General features: G+C 44.6%; 1 protein-coding gene across 1 annotated transcript in view; it reads right to left on the reverse strand.

Moving 5' to 3' along the window:
• Positions 1-1,243: 1,243 nt before the first annotated feature.
• The window catches only part of LOC138796027 (cytochrome P450 2C5-like), a 32,038-nt gene continuing 11,958 nt past the window's right edge, over positions 1,244-21,323 (reverse strand). The window contains exons 7-10 of the mRNA XM_069975902.1: positions 4,830-4,971; positions 4,231-4,415; positions 3,320-3,461; positions 1,244-2,265 (exon numbers count right to left, since the gene is read on the reverse strand). Coding sequence (XP_069832003.1) covers positions 2,087-2,265; positions 3,320-3,461; positions 4,231-4,415; positions 4,830-4,971 — 648 coding nt within the window. The 3' untranslated portion in view covers positions 1,244-2,086. The remainder of the gene's footprint in view (positions 2,266-3,319; positions 3,462-4,230; positions 4,416-4,829; positions 4,972-21,323) is intronic.

The raw sequence follows: 21,323 nt of genomic DNA on the forward strand, positions 1-21,323 counted from the left end.
CTGCCAAACGAGACTCACCAGCAGTGGTGCTGCTGTGCTCCATGCTTATCATGGGGGCTGCTTGTGTCTTCTTCCTCCTTCTGCTGCAATGACATCTCTGGCCACTAAAGTGAGCAGGAAGCCAACTGCACTGGATTTATAGAGGCAGCTTGTAGCCACCTGCTACTGCCACTGCCAATTTAGAGCTACCTGCACCTATTTAAGCCAGCTCCTTCAACCCCTCCCCCCTGCCTGAGCATTTTTGCAGTCTACAGTCCAAGCAAATGTATCTTTCTGCTGTATTCCCATGTATCCAGTCTCTGCCTCTGAAACCACCTGCCCTGACCCTTTGCCTATCTGATCACAATACCTGCCTTATCCCTAGTGTTGTGCTGACTTTTCTGCTGACTACGCATACTCGGCCTGCTCTCCGATGCCTTGTACTGACTCTGTCTGGTTCTTTGGAACCAGCTGCTGCTCACATCAGGACCACACTTGTGAATCGACCTGGTGTTCTATTGCCTCAGAAGTCCAGCTTCTGCATCCTGGCAGGAAAAAGGGTAAAGGTCATGAAACCTCTGCTCCCCAGTGTGACCCAAACCAAACCGATTGAGAAGCACAATAGGCAAACTCTCGCTGTCTGTTAGAACTTAAAGCGTAACTGTCATATTTTTTTTATTGCAGAAAACAGTAGTATAGGCGATTTTAAGAAACTCTATAATAGGTTTTATTAGGCAAAAAAGCCTCTTTCTGTACTAAAAAAGCAATCTCCCAGCCTCCCCCCCTGACTTCTTATCTGTGCATTATCAGGCAAAGCTGTCTTCATTACAGAGAAGCAAGTGAAGACGGGTTCTGCTGTGTCCATTATATCCTATGAAGGGGGGAGGGGCCGAGGGAGATGAGGGAGCAGGAAGAGGAGACATGAAGGTCAGCTCACTCACTCCTCTCAGTCCCTCACCTCTTCATAGAGCATAATGGACACAGAAATCCTTCTTCTGATGTGAGGGGGAAGCTAGAAAAACTGCTTTTTCAGTACAGAAGGAAACTCTTTTGGTAAATAAAACCTATTACAGAGTTTCTTAATATCGCTTGTACTATTGGTATATATTGTTTTCAGAAAAATGACCCTGAAATGACAGTTACGCTTTAAAAGAGCTTAAAGGGGTTGTCCAGTGAATATCTTTTTCTTTCAAATCAACTGGTGTCAGAAAGTTATATAGATGTGTAATTTACTTCCATTAAAAAATCTGAAGTCTTCCCATACTTTTTTTTTATTATTATTATTTTTTATTAAATATTTTTATTTGCATTTTTAAGAATCAATAGGAACACAAATAATACTCACAAAAACATTGCCAGCGATCAACCATTATCCGACAGTGCACAGACACTAATCAATACACAGTTATAAGTAACAGGGTGAACCCTCTCGGGCTCGACAGTAAACGAGAAACGGTACATTTTCTATTTCCCCAAAATGACAGGTGCATGCAGGTGTGCATGGGACCTACACTTGCGGTAGCTTCAACGGACCTAGAGTTCCTACCAAATCAGCTTTACAATACCAATTAGTGAAGCGGAACGGCCTCATTATATCTGCTATGGAGCGTTGGTCATAGTGTGTTATAATAAAGACTCGCCATTTCTGGAAAAACTTTTTGGTAGATTTAAGTCTTCCCATACTTATTAGCTATGGTATGTCATGCAGGAAGTGTTGTTTTATTTCCAGTCTGACACAGTGCTCTCTACTGACAGGAACTGTCTAGAGCTGGAGAGATTTTCTATGGGGATTCAGACAAAACCGAGACAGAGTTCCTGTCTCGGCCAGAGTTGGCAGCAGAGAGCACTGTATCAGACAGAAAATAAAATAGCATTTCCTGCATGACATACAACAGCTGATAAGTATGGGAAGACTTGAACTGGAGACAGAAGTCATGTTGTCCACAGACAGAGATCATTATCTTGCAACAAATTAGGTGATTAGGTGTCAAAATATAAGCCTGGTACTTGTTTTATACTGCCCTATGCAGCTCATCCTGCAGAATTATTTCTCCAGAGAATGTTGCTGAGGTTTCCTTTACTTTGGGGGGAAACATGAAAAAATGTCTTATGTGCGAGGGATTGCACAGATCTCATAGGGTAATGGGGCATTAGTGAACCCCGGAGCAGGGTTGAGGTCCAGCTTTGCCCCAGATGGAGCCTGAAATGTGAAGTTCTGTAGCAGGGTGGTGAAGAACAGGAAGAGCTCCATTTTTGCCAAGTTTTCTCCAGCACAACTTCTCTTACCTGGATAAAATAGAAAAAGGTGATAGGAATATTAGTATGGGGCACAGCACACACAATATAAAGTAACATCAAAATCTGACTATACTTATTAGTGGAAAAAAAAAAGTGAACAGAAGAAAAATAAAACAAAACATATTTCATCTTTCATCTCTCAGCTGGTAGTGTTTGTTGTTAATGCTGACTGGCAGGTGCAGCTGCCAGTCAGCTTAGGTGTTCTCAGGAGGTTGGAGTCCCAGGCCCCAATCAGTTCTGGGGCTGGGACTTCACTTCCCATATAACCTGTATGTTCCCCTCCTTGCCTGCAATAGAGCCTCATACCCTAAGTGGGTCTTGACCTAGAGTTGTTCCTGATTTGATATTCTGCTAACTTTGTCTTTCTGGCTTGGACTTTTGGACTACTCTTTTTGATTGCGAAACCGCTAGTTTCCGACCAGGACCTCTGACCATGAGTATTTGTGTTTTGTGTTTTCCGCGTTCAGTGTCACACTTATACAGGCTAGTGACCGTGAACCAGTTGTCCAGTTCTTTAGATCTGACAGCAGGTAGGATAAGCAGGCTACACAGTGTCAGCATCACCCCTTCCACCCAAAGTTGCCTTTTCCATTTACAGTACATAAAACTAAAGCTAAGTATAAAGCTATAACATTATCAATAACTCTCTATAAACCCTAGACTGACAGTTAGGGTCTTAGAAGATCTCAGAGACAAAAAAACAAAAAATTGCAATCTAGAGTTAAAGTAGAAGACTGGCGAAGGTTTTTTACCAAAGTATTATATTGCCCCCCAAAAGTTATACAAATTAAATTTGTATAACTTTTGGGGGGATTACAATACTTTATTAAAATTTTCACCAGACCTCTCCTTTAGGAAAATCGGCCCACTTGGACTTTGCGCTAGGCCCTATGCAGGCTATTCATTTTAACCCCTAGTTGTTCTTTTCCTTGCATACGAGAGATGTGTGCAAAAACAGCTGGTATACTGGCTCCAGCCATATATGTTATGCGCACCATGATTACTTGTGCCATCTGGAAACATTAGTGCAATAAATTGTTACCTAAGGAAAAGGGAACGAAGGCTTCGTTCTTCTTAAATTTTCCATTTGAGTCAAAAAAATGTTTTGGATAAAACTCTTCAGGCTTCTCAAAGTAAGCTTTATCTTTCAGAACAGAGTGCAGCAATGGGATGACAGTGGTTCCCTAATGCATACAGATAAAGAAAAGATGACAGATCTCAGCAGCCATTCAAAACAGATCTAGGGTTGATATTGGTATCATAGAAGCAGTGGTTGGTGCAGTTGGTGTTGGTGCAGCTGACAAAAAGAGTAATATAAAACATAGTAATGATCTCCGTGTAATATGTACAAATGTTTGCAGGTTAGGAAACAAGATCTGTGAGCTGACGGCCATTATATTCACAGATGATTTGGACCTAGTTGCTGATCTACAATTTATAGGTTAGAGGGACATCTTGGGCACCCTTAAACTTTAGTGCATAGGTGTGACTGCAACCATCAAAACCCTATAGCTACACCCCTGTTTTCTGTTCCATGGGGGCCCATAGATTTCTATGTGTATATATTTTTTCCAGTGATGAGGAAATTTTCCTTTTGCATTATGGTGGACTTTTCTACACATAAATTCTTACCGTAATTCAGTAAAATCCCTATATTAAACCAGTAATAATGTTTTCCTTAGCTTAGCAGTATAAGTGCCTACATCTGTCTATTGATATCTTCACAGGAAATGATCATGACGCTATAAAAATAAGTTACCCTTAAAAAGTAGAAACCCCAGAGTAACAGCGAACACAGACACACAAAGAGTTAATAATATAACGCAAATGAAGACATACAAACAATACGTAACAGCTCAACCTTATTTTTAACCACTGTCTAGATTCCTAAGGCATATAATAAACGGCTAATGTTCAGTAAAGACAACAAAAAGACAAAACACCACATCTCACCTTTGGAATAAAATAGCCCCTGAATGTGACATCTTTAGTTGTTGCATGAGGGAGACTTCCAGGCACAATGTCACCAAATCTTTGAATCTCATGGATAACAGCGTCGGTGTATGGCATTTGCTTCCTATGTTCTACTTGCGGTTGAGCAGATCCAATAACATTTTCAATCTCACATTGCACTTTTTCTATACAAAAAAGAGGAAATATTAGGAGTTAAAGTTTTGTCAAAAGGAATTAATGGTGTAAGAAATAATAAGAATTTAAGGGAAAACATTATTACAATGCATTAATAGAATAGAGTTGGATTTAGACTGCGCTGTATTAATATGGGGTGTGTGCGGTGCCCATTACTGTATCACAGACTGGTAAATATTAGTATTTTCAATTTGCTACATTACAAAAGTAAAAAAAAAAAGTGTATATGTATATAATACAAGATCTTTAAAGTTTGTAAAGGCACAAAGTAGAAAAAAACAACAACTAGAAATATAATAAAATTGGCATGACAAACTGTATATCTTAAAAAGACTTAAATAAAAATAAGGTCAGCGTGACAAGATGGGCTTTAGCAGATCGGGGTCTGATATTTATTTACTTACTTTGAATTTCAGGATATTTCATCATTAGCAATAGAGCCCACCGCAGAGTGGTGGACGTGGTCTCCATTCCAGCAGCGAATAGGTTGCTGACCAGCATGCTTAGATTTTTATTATGGTAATACAACGTGGACTCTGGTTTTCCCTTTATAAAAGAAATAATAATAAAGAATAACATCTTTGACAGAACGCCACAAAGAAAAGAGAGCAAAAGTTTTTTTCAAAAAATGGAGAGCGTTTATTGAACATCACTACACAACACGGGACATTGAGGAGCTCATGTTAGTCTTCAAATACACTGAGTGGTACAACAAAGAAGCTCTACAAAATACACTTGGCAAACTACGACTGCCTGACAGGAGGGGCGACGACTAGTAGGTACTTTGTGGATGAGAGGAGAGGGGGGGGGTAGGTTATAGGTGGGATAATTGGTTAGACATAGAATGTTTCATATTTTGTTATACAACACTGGTTCATAATCTGTGAATTCTACGTTTTCAGTATCTCTGGCAGGAAGATAGAAGCCGTGCTTTATATACCTCACTCTGATGTGCTGTTTTCACCTTTACGGTGGAGTTCTAGTTTTCTAGATAAGACTTTGACATTATGCTTTTATACGAATCTTGTGTTGTATTGTACTATACCCCAATAAAAAGTTTTTGGAAAAAAAAAAAAGAATAACATCTTTATTATTCAACTAAGAGCTCCAAATGGTTAATACAACACCTATAATTTTAGATTTTTTTTAGTTTTTATTTTATACAAATATTTTTTTAAAAAATATATAATTTTGTCCATGAATGTAATTTATGGCATGGCATCAGGTAAAGCACTTGTAACAAATAAATTAACACTTTGCATGTTAGGGTACAAACATATACACCGTATACTTCGTATACCTATATATGATCCAATGGGTGTATAACCCAGGGTCCCTATGCACGCTGCAAAGTCTAAACCAAAAGAAAGGATAGAGGAGGGGGAACCGAACCCACCCCACTAACCAACCATGCAGGACCAAAAATCACAAAGTTTATATATCATGTATCTTTATTTGTATATATAAAAATATATTACGAAACAAAATTTAAAACATGTTTTTACATAGTAAAGGAACTGACACATGAACAGATCCCCAGAACAATGGTGGTGATAGAAAATATAGAACAGTAAATGTACAAAATACAGAGATAATAAGTTAATTTACTCAAACGGAGCACTGGGCATTGGGCATGTAGCAAACAACATTAAAGCATAGTGCTTAGTAAAGTGCATACAAAGTGCTACCCATATGTCCTTAATGCAACGACCACCATACCACTCACCCGACGCGCGTTTCGCGTACTTGCTTTTACCCTCGATAAAGCAAGTACGCGAAACGCGCGTCGGGTGAGTGGTATGGTGGTCGTTGCATTAAGGACATATGGGTAGCACTTTGTATGCACTTTACTAAGCACTATGCTTTAATGTTGTTTGCTACATGCCCAATGCCCAGTGCTCCGTTTGAGTAAATTAACTTATTATCTCTGTATTTTGTACATTTACTGTTCTATATTTTCTTTTTTTTTTTTTTTTTTTTTTTTAAACTCTTTATTTGGAGAAAGAGCAGGGAAAACCAACAACCCGCTGGAGCGTCCAAACATGTAAGAGAATATGTGCTCGAGATCAACACAAATGGCACGGGCATAACCAAAACAATATACTGTATAACAATTACATATAACAGAATACAGAGAGAAAAGGGATCACAGAGCAGTGAACCTTATACAAAACACACCAGGCATCGCCAGCATCCCCCACATCCCTCAATTTTTTGCTTTTTCCCTTAAAGGAAAATAGAGTAAGGAAGAACAGGGACGGGGTTCCTGTACCCTAAAAGGGCCGACCCCCGGGGTCTAAGAGGGGACAGGGAAGGCCAGATGAGCCAAGAGAAAGTGAAGAGGGTCAAAGGGGGAAGAGGAGGCAGGGAGGAAAGAAAGGAAGGGGTAAAGGATGAGACAGAGGGAAGGGGGACTCCTCCCCCCCGCCCGAGGCACAACCAGAAAGTCCCATCCCCACGGTGTCTAGAAGGAGAGGATCAACCAGGGGTAAGGACCATACTGAATATCCTAGCCTGGGTTCCCGAGGAGGGCAGCGTATTCAGCTGTACCCCGGAACTCCAGCCACGCCATCCATGTTTGGGTGAACCGTTTGTTCGAGTTCATCAGGGAAGAGGTAAGATCCTCCATAAGCATTAGGTCATTCACCCTGGAGATCCAGAGAGACACCGGTGGGGCCATGGTCTTTTTCCAGTAAAGGGGGATGCACGCACGAGCAGCCATCACCAAAAAGCACAGCAAGGACTGTTTGTACCTGCGGGTCGGGATATCACAATGGTGCAGGAGGAACAACGCAGGGGACAGCTCCGAGGAAAAATTGGTGATCTTCCGAATCAGGTTATGGACTGAGTCCCAAAAGGGACGCAGAGCGTCACACGTCCAAAAAATGTGGAGGTGGGATCCCTCCTCCGCGCCACAGCGCCAGCACATGGGATCAACATGTGGCCAAATGGCATGTAGGCGGGTAGGCACCCTGTACCAACGGGTAAGAATTTTGTAGCCCGCTTCCTGATACCCCGAGTTCATGGACGACTTGTGGACCAGGAGGAGGACCCTGTCGCGTTGGGGGTCAGTGAGTGTCAGGTTCAGGTCAGATTCCCATTTTAGCAAAAAATCGGGATAGTCCTGGTACGGGGGGGAGATCAGGAGTGAATACGTGAGGGATAGCGAATGTCTGAGCGGGTCCTTATCTAAACACATCGCTTCAAACGGCGTCCTGGGGGAGCCAAATGAGGACGGCGTCGGAAGCGAGAGCAAGAAATGGCGAAGTTGTTGTATACGCCAAGGGCCCAGCGGCATTGGTTCTGCAATCTCTTCCAAGGCATCCTGGGAGAGCCACTCAGCCCGCGATAGGAAGTCCTGAGCTCTGAGCTTACCGTGTTTGACCCATGTGCGGAACACAGGGTCCTCCAACCCCGGGGGAAAGGATGGATTCCCTAGGACAGGGAAGCAAGGTGACCCGGGAGGTAGGAGATGTTGTCTGCTAGTAGTGGTCGCGCAGGCTAACAGTGTGGGGCCGATTGTCGGGTGAGTTCTTAGGGCGGGCGCATTAGACAAATGAATCCATGGCAGGCAAGCGAGGGGGGCAACGGCAAAGGACTGCTCCAGGGCAACCCATGGCTTAAAAGAAGAGTGTCTGCACCAGTCCACCACACGCGTGAGCAAAGCTGCTTGGTGGTATAGACGGATATCCGGGAGGCCCACCCCCCCACGAGACTTGGGTCGGCACAGGAGGGACCTCCGCAATCGAGAGGCCTTATTATTCCAGACAAAGTTGATTTGCAGGGATACCAGGGCTTTGAAAAAGGAGGGTGGAATGGACACAGGCACACACTGGAATCTGTACAAGAGCTTGGGGAGAATATTCATTTTCAGGATGGCACAACGGCCGAACCAGGAGAAGTAACCCCTGGACCATTCCGAACAGCTAGCCTGAATACTGGCCAGGAGGGGGGGAAAATTCAGCTCATACAGTCTTCTGAGGTCAGAAGGAAGGGATATGCCCAAATATTTAAGGGCGCCGGACGCCCATCTGAAGCGGAAGGAGGAGCGGAGCGCAGACACCACCCTGTCCGATAGACCCACGTTCATAGCCTCAGACTTGCTAAAATTAACTTTGAAGTTGGAGAGGCGGGAGAAGACGTCCATCTCGTTAATAAGAGAGGGTAAAGAAATAGCTGGGTTAGAAACAAAAAAGAGCAGGTCATCGGCATAAGCGGCCACTTTATGGATGGTGCTGCGCACCGGGACTCCCCCCACATCAGTGTTGGCACGTATCCTGCAAAGGAACGGCTCCAAGGTGAGTATGAAAATGAGGGGTGACAAGGGGCACCCTTGTCTGGTACCGTTCCTAATGTGGAAGTCTCCCGATAGGAGGCCATTCACCCTGACCCTAGCAGATGGAGTGTGATAAAGGGCGAGAATCCAATTCAGGAAGCCCCGTCCCAGGCCAATGTAAGAGAGCGTCTCCGACATAAAAGACCAATTCACACGATCAAATGCTTTCTCAGCATCGGTGGAGAGGACCATGAGTGGAAGGTCCCGGGACTTGGCCACATGAAGAAGATTAATCGCCCTGACGGTATTGTCTCTCGCTTCCCTGCAGGGCATAAAGCCCACTTGGTCCGGGTGAATCACCCCCCCCAGGAGCCCCACAAGTCTGGTGGCAAGGATCTTAGAAAAAAGCTTGAGATCAGCATTAAGGAGAGAGATCGGGCGGTAACTACTACAGAGTGCCACGTCCTTCCCCTCCTTAGGGATGACCACAATATGTGCTCGAGTAGCGTCCCGAGGCAATTCTCCCCCCGCGGCCAAGGAATTGAAGGCAGACAAAAAATGTGGGGATAACTTCCCAAGAAACATTTTATAATAGCCCAGGGTAAACCCGTCCGGGCCAGGCGCCTTGCCCGTCCGAGATTCCTTGACCGCCAGGGTGAGCTCCTCTCCAGTTATGGGGGCCTCTAACGCCTCTGCAGCCTCCGTTGCAAGCCGAGGCATCCCCGAACTCAAAAGATATTGTCTGATGCGTTCCTGGAAGCCCCGACCCGTGGTGTTAGGGTTCGAATCATCTATGTGGTATAGCGCAGCATAGAAATCCTTGAAGGCATTTGCAATATCAGACGGCATGTGTAGGGGGACTTGGGCAGCGGAAAGGATCTTCGGTATGTAGGAACGAGCCTGTTGGACTCTAAGAGCCCGAGCCAGCGCCCGCCCCGGCTTGCCGCCATGTTCATAGTAATATCTCTTGCACTTCGATAGAGTGGCTTTTGCCTTGTGCTGTAAGTGAGCTCTCAGCTCCTCTCTCTTAGACAGCAATGTGGCAGTAGCGTCTGGGTCCTGCGCTCTTTTATGCGCAACCTCAAGATCTTTAAGTTGGGACAGTAAACGTTCAGTCTTAGCCATGTGTTCTTTTTTCAGTCTGGAACCGTGCTTTATGAGCACGCCCCTCACTACACATTTATGCGCTTCCCACAGTGTCAAGGGAGAAACCTCAGAGGAAAAGTTTTCTTGAAAATAATTTTCCAGCGAGTTTTGGACATCCGTCCGAACCAAGGGGTCCTGCAGGAGGGACGAGTTTAGTTTCCATTGCCACTGTGAGGCTCGCAATGGGGGTAGGTCTAGCGTGATTGTCACTAAGGCATGGTCTGAAAAAGTTATACTGTCAATGGATGAAGTCCTAGCTAGGGAGAGGTCCCTATGACGAAGTAAAAAATAGTCAAGTCTGGAGTAAGAGTTATGGGCTGGGGAGTAGAAGGTATAGTCTCTGTCAGATGGGTGACCTAGGCGCCATATATCTACCAGGCGATGGTCATGTAGCGTTTGTCGGAATCGGCGTAGCATAGCGAGGCTAAGGTGTGAGGACCCGGAAGATGTGTCTACCGACGGGTCAAGGGTCACATTAAAGTCCCCTCCTACCACAAGGGTCCCTTCCACAAAGTCGTCCATGGAGTCAAGCATGGTGGCAAGTGCTTGCGCCTGTCCCACATTGGGGAGGTACAGTGAGGCGAATGTAAAGACGTGTGAAGCAATGCGCCCCTTAAGGAGCACCATCCTACCCGCATCGTCCCTCCTGGTGTCCATGTGTTCCCACGGAAGATTTTTGGATATCAGGATGCTTGACCCACATGATTTCGGATTAGGAGAAAAGCTGTGGTAGGCAAAAGGAAAATATGTGTTAGAGATGGAGACTGGATGGGATTCCATCATATGTGTCTCCTGCAGGAAGGCTACGTGCAATTTTTGTTTCCGCAGGAAGTTGGCTAAGATGGAACGCTTGCCCTGGTCGTGCAGCCCCTTCACATTCAAGGAGCCCACCCGGAGATCGACCTGTGGTGAGGACATGGTGCCAGGCGTGAGGGAGGGAGGGGGGGGAAGGGGGAGGAGGGGAAGGTAGGGGACGAGGTAGGAGAGGGGAAGGGTAGGGACAGGCGAAGCAGAAAAGGGAAGGGGGTAATAGGACCAGCTACCACGTTCAACCCAAAACGGGTAGGGACTGGGAAAGAAAGAAGAAGCAAGGAGAGAGTATTAGCTGCCAAAGGCAGAAGAAGAACAAGTAAGAAGAGATGATGGGCAGCGCCCGAAAGAATCTTCACCGAAGACCACCTAACTGAGGTCCCCGAGAAGAGAAGGAAAAGGTAGAGCGCAGAAAACCATGGGGAGAGCCGTATCCAGCGACCGCCACAACTGGCGAGAACGTTCTCCGAGGAAACACTGCACCCCCCCGAAAAAACGGAGAGGGGCAGTGCTCCACGGGGCACAATGCTTAGCGGAGTAGCGAAACCTTAAATGAACAGCTATCTATCCTAGAAACAAATGTGGTGGGGTCTAAGTGGGAGCCCCACATCCAGTGGTGTATAACCGTGTGGGTGATACGAGGTCCCTAATAGAGAAACTGTAAGGAACATTTAGACAGGGCAGAGAGATGACATGGGGTAAACATGGAAGGGAAACAAGAATATCCAGTCCTAAGCCCCCACTAAAGACTACACCACAAACAAACATAGGGCAGGGGGGACACCCGTCACACCGAACTGAAGTCCAGCAGACCCCTGAGAGAGTTCGGTAGTCAGGCCTCACTTGGCAGGGGCGCTGATAAGTCCGGGCCCGAGTTAAAGTCCAGCGGAGGCGGTGGCGCCAGTGGAGCTTCCAACAGGAACGATGAGCGGCGACGGCGCCGTCCTTGAGGTACTGGTGGTCGATCCAGGGACAGCCAGTCGGGAATAGAGATCGGTGGGACCCCGAGGAAGGCGAACAGGCTCGGCAGCTCGTCAGGACAGCGGAGCAGGAAGGTATTCTCCTGTTTCTTCACAATGACGTGAAAGGGATGGCCCCATCTATACGAGGCTCCCGCTTCTCGTATGGTCCCTAAGAGAGGCTGCAAGGACCTGCGCATGGAGAGGGTGCGGGAGGAAACATCAGGGAATAGGCGGATAGTCGCATCCTCAAAGTTTATCTCCCCATAATCCCGTGCAGCTCGTAGAATGGCCTCCTTGTCCACATAATAATGTAGCCTGCACAGGATGTCCCTGGGCGGTCCATCTGCGGATTGGGTTCTCGCCACCCGGTGCACACGATCTATCACATAGGTGGCATCTGCGGGGCGACGGGTAATAAGATTGAAGATGGCGGGGACCCGTGATAGTAGGTCATCCTGTGGGCCACGTTCAGGAAGGCCCTTCAGCCGGACGTTGTTGCGTCTCCCGCGGTTCTCCTGATCGTCCACTAAAAGGGCCATAGCTTGCAAATGGCTCCGGGAGCGGGTGGAATCCGCTTCTAGGGAGGAGACTCTGGAGGTGAGGGCGGCTATGGCGTCTTCTGCAGACGAGGTGCGGACGTCTAATGCCGTCACGTCTTCCCTCACAGCCTCTAACGCCTGCTGCTGTGCAGCCTCTATTCGCTGCAGTACCTGGTCCAGGTCTTGCTTGGAAGGGAGGGCTTGTATTAGGCTGCGAAGCAGCTGTAACTCACTGTGCACAATGGCGGAGGGTGAGTCCTGCAGCACGTGTCCAGAGGGTTCCGTATCCATCGCCCCCAGTGTCGGGGGAGACCCTCTAGCAGGCGGGTAACAGTCCAGGGTCTCAGCATTGGCTGAAACGGAGGGAAGCTGGTCACCCCAAGCCTCTGAGGAAGCATCAGGATTAGTCTCTGCGGTGCTACGCTGTGAGGAGGAGGCCGGCGCCATGTTGCTGCGCACGGGGGCCTGCAGCGCTGCCGGGGACGGCCTGAAGAAACGGTCAATGCCAGGGGTGGAGGTGGTAGACCTGGTCATCGGGCGGGTCAGGGGGTCTGCAGGGATGCCCTGAGGCTTGGGCATGACAGATAGCCGGTATTAGTATCCGCTGACGATGTCTGCAGGCGGCCGCTGGAACGGAGCTCCAGTGAAACACGTCTTCACGGCTCCATCGCTAAGCCACGCCCCCCTGTTCTATATTTTCTATCACCACCATTGTTCTGGGGATCTGTTCATGTGTCAGTTCCTTTACTATGTAAAAACATGTTTTAAATTTTGTTTCGTAATATATTTTTATATATACAAATAAAGATACATGATATATAAACTTTGTGATTTTTGGTCCTGCATGGTCGGTTAGTGGGGTGGGTTCGGTTCCCCCTCCTCTATCCTTTCTTTTGGTTTAGATATACACCGTATATGCAGCGTATTTACTGCTGCGATACGCAGCAAATATGCGGCCGATACGCAGCAGATTAGATCTAAATAACTGAACACAGCATAAAATCTGCTGCGTATACGGTGTGTGTTTGTACCCTTAAAATGAAAAGATCGGATCTTGTCTTACTCCAGAGACTTGATTCAATACTAAGCTAATGAGTCGTATTTCATTGACAGCCGGGGTGAGCAGTGTGTGTGCCTTATGCAACTTGATCTCAGGATCCCTGCAGGTCTCAGTGTAATCTTTACCCTTTGACATGTTTGACAACAAGCCAAAACTTTATGTATTTTACACTAACACTTTAACCCTTTATGGACCGCCGCACGCATATTCACGGCGGCCACTAATGGGCTTTATTCCGATACCACATTCCGGTACACCTTTTAACGGCGGGCGCATCGGAATAAACTACTGCCCGGCGGCGGCAGCAGAGCGGATGATCAGCGGTCAGTGCCCGGAGAGGAGAGCGGTTTAACCCGTTAAATGCCACTGTCAAACCATGACAGCGGCATCTAACGGGTGCCGGTGTGTGCCGGTCAGCGCGGCGCCGTCCGGTGTCCTGGTGGTCTCCATGGTGATCTGGGGTCCTAATGAAGGTACCCGGGGTCACCATGGAGATGCCTGATGCTGACAGGGGTGGCCGTGGCTATTGCCTGTCAGCATGAGGTATGATACAATATATTGCAGTACATCAGGTACTGCAGTGTATTGTATCAGTAATCTAAGTATTTTACACTAGTGTACAGTAATGTTCACTAGTGTAAAAGTAAAAAAAAAGTAAAAAAAAGTGTGCACCAAACACAACACAGCCCCCCCCCAATAATAAAAATACATAACATTCCCCATACAGAATAAAAGTTGACATAAAAGGGATCAAAAACACAAATCATATACATATTTGGTATCGTTACATCCGTAATGCCCCAATCTAAAAAACTATATCAATAATTACACCGCACGACACACGCTGTAAAAAATAAAAAAAGTACCAGAATAGCAGTATTTTATCAATCTGCTTTAGAAAATACGTTATAAAAGAGATCAAAAAGTCATATACATATAACACTTGGTATCAATAGAAACTAAAGATCTTCCCGCAAAAAATAAGCCCAAAACCAGCTCTGTCGCGCAAAAGATAAGAACGCTATGGATCTTGCAATGTGGCAACAGTTTTTGTGGCTTTTTGCTAGGAAGATAGTTTCTATTGCACCAAAGCGGTAATAGTTAAAAAAAAACCTATACAAATGTGGTATTGCCGTAACCGTAGCGACCCAGAGAATACATGTATTATGTTATTAGTGACCGTCGATACGGATTTTTACAGCGATCACTAATGGTCTCTATTCTGCTGCCATCAGCTCTTTATGGCGATGGCGCAGAATAGTGCAGCGACGCCAGTAATGCACGCAGCCTCCTCCTCTCAGCTATCGGAGGTAGATGAGGGGTTGGGGTAGAATGTGGGGTCAGTCCTGGCCAGTCCCCTCACCGGCGATCGCCGTTATTACCAGTATAACTGCGGCCACCGGTAACGGACATTGCCAGCGCAGCTGAACGCTTTCATCTCTTCTCACAGTGAATCCACAGTGAGAGGAAATGAAAACATGTCCCCCCTGTCCCCAGAATTAACCCTAGTGACCTGGTCACTGACCCTCCCCTCCCTGGGTGGCCATCTGATCCAAGATGGCCGCCGCCATCACTGTGAACAGACTCTATTCACAGTGATGGATTCCTAAAAATGATCAAAGCTCCATTCTCTCCACCACCGGAGGTGACAGAGAGCATGGGGCAATGATCGGGGACCACCCGGTGTGGTCCCAGTACAAGCGATCAGCGGTATATACTATATCAAAGAAAAAGAGGGAGGTCTGCTACACCTGTTCCATAGAGATGGGATCCACCCTTATCGAGTGCACTACTGTCCCGGCGCTGACGGGATAAAAATAGAAATCAAATGTATAACAGTGTAGTAGGCTCTCAAGAAGTGGGTGAAATAATACTATAGGTGTAGCTATAATGATTATATGCAAAGAATTGGAATTGGTGATGGGGTCCTCAGGTGTTTACCAGTGATGAACTATATTGGCCTATTGGTTGGGTCAATGTATATTAGAGTAAGGACACATAAAGTAATCAAATGACGATATATTTAGATCAATAATAAAAACATACACTACATAGTGTTATATATAAATCATGATAGATACAATATAAAAATAGCGGTATTTAAAAAAGGAAAAAGGGGAAAAATGTGAAAAAAATATATAAAAGACGGAAAAATACCAAAAAAAAAAAAAAAAAAAACTCAATAAAAAATCTCCTGTGGATAAAAAGAAAGTCTTAATTCATATATGTAGTTAATCACATCCAAATGATCCCACTTTTTAGTAACGATCCTTAATTGGTTGAAATGATAGACTCATTAGTATAGTGCCAGTTAGTACATGTTTATAGATATAGTAAACAACGTAGAATAATGTCGTGATTGAGCCGTAATTGCTGTATTGCTGGAATGCCTTAACAGTCTTGTTTTAAAGCTCAGTTTAGGGTGCTGTTTTGCCGGATCGATTCAGTACCGTTCATACACAATTCACGGTGGTTAGTTGAACTGTTTTACTGATTAGACTCATTGGTATACATTAATTAGATGGTCTAATTAATTAGACCAATGAGTCTAATCAGTAAAACAGTTCAACTAACCACCGTGAATTGTGTATGAACGGTACTGAATCGATCCGGCAAAACAACACCCTAAACTAAGCTTTAAAACAAGACTGTTAAGGCATTCCAGCAATACAGCAATTACGGCTCAATCACGACATTATTCTACGTTGTTTACTATATCTATAAACATGTACTAACTGGCACTATACTAATGAGTCTATCATTTCAACCAATTAAGGATCGTTACTAAAAAGTGGGATCATTTGGATGTGATTAACTACATATATGAATTAAGACTTTCTTTTTATCCACAGGAGATTTTTTATTGAGTTTTTTTTTTTTTTTTTTTTGGTATTTTTCCGTCTTTTATATATTTTTTTCACATTTTTCCCCTTTTTCCTTTTTTAAATACCGCTATTTTTATATTGTATCTATCATGATTTATATATAACACTATGTAGTGTATGTTTTTATTATTGATCTAAATATATCGTCATTTGATTACTTTATGTGTCCTTACTCTAATATACATTGACCCAACCAATAGGCCAATATAGTTCATCACTGGTAAACACCTGAGGACCCCATCACCAATTCCAATTCTTTGCATACTTCTTTTCCCTCTGGTATAAGGGTAGGGGGTTAACCTCGGCAAAAACCAGTTGCAGTCGATCTCGTGCTATTGCCCTATTTATTCTATAATGATTATATGTCAACAAAATTGAATGAAAATATTTAATGCTACAATTCATAAACGGCAATAATCTAAATGCATAGAGAAATAATTAAAAATACCATAAAAAAAAAAAAAAAAAAAATGGATAAATACACGTATATATATATATCTGATAAAACGTCCACATGGACAATAAAATATCCAATGAATGGTGGAATATATATATATAAAAATAAGAAGAGAGCCAAGTGATGAGCACCGCGCCGGGCCCAGCGCGGTCACCCCACTTAAATAATGGTAGTCCCGAATCACGGTTTTTAACCTAGGCTCGTATTGTTGTTGAGCCGGTGTACTTGTACTTTAGATAAATAATACTCCTTTTAGAATGAGATCATGCAAGGGAGAATTAAAAGACAAGTAAATGGTGGTGGGATATCCACCTCTCACCCTGCTGGTGATATCATCTGCAGTCAAATGCGGTATTGTGATGGTAATCCGTGAACCAGTCTCTGCGGTCAGCTTGGGAGCCGTGCAATCGCGGTCTAGTGCAACATATGCGTTGACTTGAGTTGTTGTGGCGTCCGCGTGGATGGGAGCGCGCGCTCCTTCCGGCTGCTGTTGTATAGGGTGCCAGAGGAATATGGCTCCGGTTCGGGATCTACGTTTGTAAACCTAGGTATAGTTTCTGAAAGGCTCTGTTATCCTGAGTTCCCGGGACGCGTTTTCATTCAATTTTGTTGACATATAATCATTATAGCTACACCTATAGTATTATTTCACCCACTTCTTGAGAGCCTACTACACTGTTATACATTTGGTATATACTATATACCGCTGATCTCTTGTTCCAAATGGTGCCGGCACTTTTTTACCCCTGTCACCAAAGTCAAAAGCCGCCCCGGATTAGCTGTAACCACTCCAGATTACCCGTAACCACCCCAGATTACCTGTAACCACCCCCAGATTACCTGTAACCACCCCAGATTGCCCGTCACCTCCCCAGATTACCTGTAACCACCCCCAGATTACCTGTAACCACCCCAGATTGCCCGTCACCTCCCCAGATTGCCTGTAACCACCCAGATTGCCCGTAACCCCCCCCAGATTGCCCGTAATCCCCCCCCAGATTGCCCGTCACCCCCCCCCCAGACAGCCCGTAACCATCGCAGACAGCCCGTAACCACCACAGATTGCCCGTAACCATCGCAGACAGCCGGTCGCCACCCCAGATTGCCCGTCACCACCCCAGATTGCCCGTCGCCACCCCAGATCACCAGTGAACACCACCAGATTGCTCGTCACCACCCCAGATAGCCAGTGAACACTCCCAGATAGCCAGTAAACACCCCTAGATAGCCAGTAAACACCCCCAGATTGCCCGTAACCACCCCAGATAGCCAGTAAACACCCCCAGATTGCCCGTAACCACCCCAGATAGCCAGTAAACACCCCCAGATTGCCCGTAACAACCCCAGATTGCCTGTAACCTACCCAGATTGGCATGGACTGCTCATAACCACCCCAGATTGCCCATAACCACACCAGATTCCCTTTCACAACCTCATATAGCCAGTAAACACCCACATATTGCCTGTAACTAAAATGACACTCCTTCCCTTCTGAGCCCTGCTGTGTGCACATACAGTGGTTTATGCCCATGTATGGGGTACCGTTCTACTCAGGAGAACCTGCGTTACATATATTGTTCCTCGTGAAATTGAGAAATTTCAAACTAAACAAACATGTTATTGCAAAAATTAAATTTTTTCATTTTAACGGTTTAGTTTTGAATACTTTCCTCCAATATCTGTGGGGTCAAAATGGTCACCACACCCCAAGATGTATTCTTTGAGGGGTGTCCTTTCCAAAATGGGGTGAGTTTTGGGGGGGTTCTATTCTGCTGACACTACAGGGGCGCTGCAAACGCACCTGGCGCTCAGAAACTTCTTCAGCAAAATCATGCACTGAAAATGCTAATTGGCGCTCCCTTTCTTCTGAGGCTTGCTGTGTGCCCATACAGTGGTTTATGCCCACATATGGGGTACCGTTCTACTCAGGAGTACCTGCGTTACATATATTGGGGTGAGTTTTCTCCCCTGTTCCTCGTGAAATTGAGAAATTTCAAACTAAACAAACATATTATTGGAAAAATTCAATGTTTTCATTTTTACGGTTTAGTTTTGAATTCTTTCCTCCAATACCTGTGGTGTCAAAATGGTCACCACACCCAAAGATGAATTCTTTGAGGGGTGTACTTTCCTAAATGGGGTGACTTTTTTTTTGCGGGGGGGGGGATTATTCTGCTGACACTACAGGGGCTCTGCAAACGCACCTGGCGCTCAAAAACTTCTTCAGAAAAATCATGCACTGAAAATGCTAATTGGCGCTCCCTTCCTTCTGAGCCCTGCTGTGTGCCCATACAGTGGTTTATGCCCACATATGGGGTACCGTTCTACTCAGGAGAACCCGAGTTACATATATTGGGGTGAGTTTTTCCCCTGTTCCTCGTGAAATTGAGAAATTTCAAACTAAAAGAACATATTGGGAAAATTATTATTTTTTTTTTTTTTTCATTTTTACTGTCTTCTTTTGAATACTTTCCTCCAATACCTGTGGGGTCAAAATGGTCACCACACCCCAAGATGAATTCTTTGAGGGGTGTACTTTCCTAAATGGAGTGACTTTTTTTTTTTTTTTTTGGGGGGGGGGGGGGGGGGGGTTATTCTGCTGACACTACAGGGGCTCTGCAAACGCACCTGGCGCTCAGAAACTTCTTCAGCAACATCTGAACTGAAAATGCTAATTGGTGCTCCTTCCATTCTGAGCCCCGTTGTGTGCCAATACAGTGGTTTATGCCCACGTATGGGGTACCGTTCTACTCAGGAGTACCTGCGTTACATATATTGGGGTGAGTTTTCTCCCCTGTTCCTCGTGAAATTGAGAAATTTCAAACTAAACAAACATGTTATTGGAAAAAAATCTATTTTTTCATTTTTACCGTCTTCTTTTGAATACTTTCCTCTAATACCTATGGGGTCAAAATGGTCACCACACCCCAAGATGTATTCTTTGAGGGGTGTACTTTCCAAAATGGGGGGACTTTTGCGGAAGTTCTTTTTTGCTGACACTACAGGGGAGCTGCAAACGCACCTGGCGCTCAGAAACTTCTTCAGCAAAATCTGAACTGGAAATGCTAATTGTCGCTCCTTCCCTTCTGAGCCCCGATGTGTGCCCATACAGTGGTTTACGCCCACATATGGGGTACCATTGTACTCAGGAGAACCTGCGTTACAAAATTTGGGGTGCATTTTCTCTCATGTTGCTTATAAAAATGAGATACTTTAATCTTAACAAATATATTATTGGAAAATTTCTATTTTCCATTTTTTCCCGGCCTAATTGTGAATACTTTCCTCCAGTCCCTGTAGGGTTAAAATGCTCATTATACCCCTAGATTAATTCTTTAAGGTGTCTAGTTTCCAAAATGGGGTCCCTTATGGGGGTTTACAATATACAAGCCTCCTAAATCAACTTAAAAAAAGAACTGGTGCCTAAAAAAAAAAATCAGTTTTGGAAATTTCATGAAAATTTCATAATTTGCTGATACATTTCTAAGCCCTGTAACACCCTAAAAAAGTGAAATATGTTTACGAAATGAAGCCAGAATAAAGAGGACATATTGGTAATGTGACTTACTAACTAATTTTTGTCATGTGACTTTCTTTTTTTAGAAGCAAAGAATTTCAAAGTTCGTAAAGTGGAAATTTTTCAAAATTTTTTATGATATTTTGATGTTTTTCACAAAAAAAACACAAGACAGTGACCAAATTTTGCCACTAACATAAAGTACCATATGTTACGAAAAAACTATCTCAGAATCGCTAGCATACGTTAAAGCATCACTGAGCTGTAAGCGCATAAAGTGAGACAGGTCAGATTTTGAAAAATGAGCCTGGTCATTAATGCCCAAATAGGCTTGGTCCCTAAGGGGTTAATATACCATGATTTGGAGTTATCAAAATTTTTATACTCTCTGCACCTTAGATTGATACTGTTTGTGTAGGATATTATCAAGTGAAATTTGACAATAGTTCTACAAATTTCGGCCATCTGTCTACCAGGCAGGCCATTTATATTAAAGGGGTTGGCCAAAATAAGACAATTGATATCCCATCCAACAGGCTCTCTTGTGAGGGCCCTATTAACAAAACGATTATCTGCTGTGCTTGGCCGATTACCGGCCATTCTGGATGATAATTGTTTTGTTTGATAGCTCATGTTGATGGTGCGTTTACACAGGCAGATTTATCTGACAGATTTTGGAAGCCAAAACCAGGAATGGATTTGAAGAGGAGAAATCTCAGTGTTTCCTTTGTGATCTGTTCCCTGTTTATGGTCTGTTCCTGGCTTTGGTTTAAAAAATCTGTCAGATAAATCTGCCTGTGTAAACGCACCATGAAAGGCAACGATTCCAATGACAAAAGCAACGGTCTGCTGCCCATTGCCCCACGTAATAGGAGCAGCGGCAGCAACCGCTGTTCTCTTCTATGGCCACCCGGGCAATCTAAAGATCCCCCGCTCTAACTATCTATTAATCTAAAGACCTCCCCGCTCATGTAAAAGCACAGACAGCAAGTAGGGAATGAAGAAGAAGTGAAAGGCTGACGGTACAGGATGGCTATTGCTTCGTGTCATCGGGCCCTAAACCAGCTGTGAGAGTGAAGATAGAAGAAGTTGGCTTTGTTGTCTGTGTAGCAGCGACATCAGGGTATTGCAGACTCAGCTCCTATTGAATGAATAGGAGCTATCCTGTGCTGTGGATAGGCTATCAATTATTTAATTCTGAAATACCTCTTCAAGATAAAAAAAGAAAAAAAGTGAGAATGCTTCA

The sequence above is a fragment of the Dendropsophus ebraccatus genome, chromosome 6 (genome assembly GCF_027789765.1).
Source record: "Dendropsophus ebraccatus isolate aDenEbr1 chromosome 6, aDenEbr1.pat, whole genome shotgun sequence".
Classification (NCBI taxonomy): Eukaryota; Metazoa; Chordata; class Amphibia; order Anura; family Hylidae; genus Dendropsophus; species Dendropsophus ebraccatus.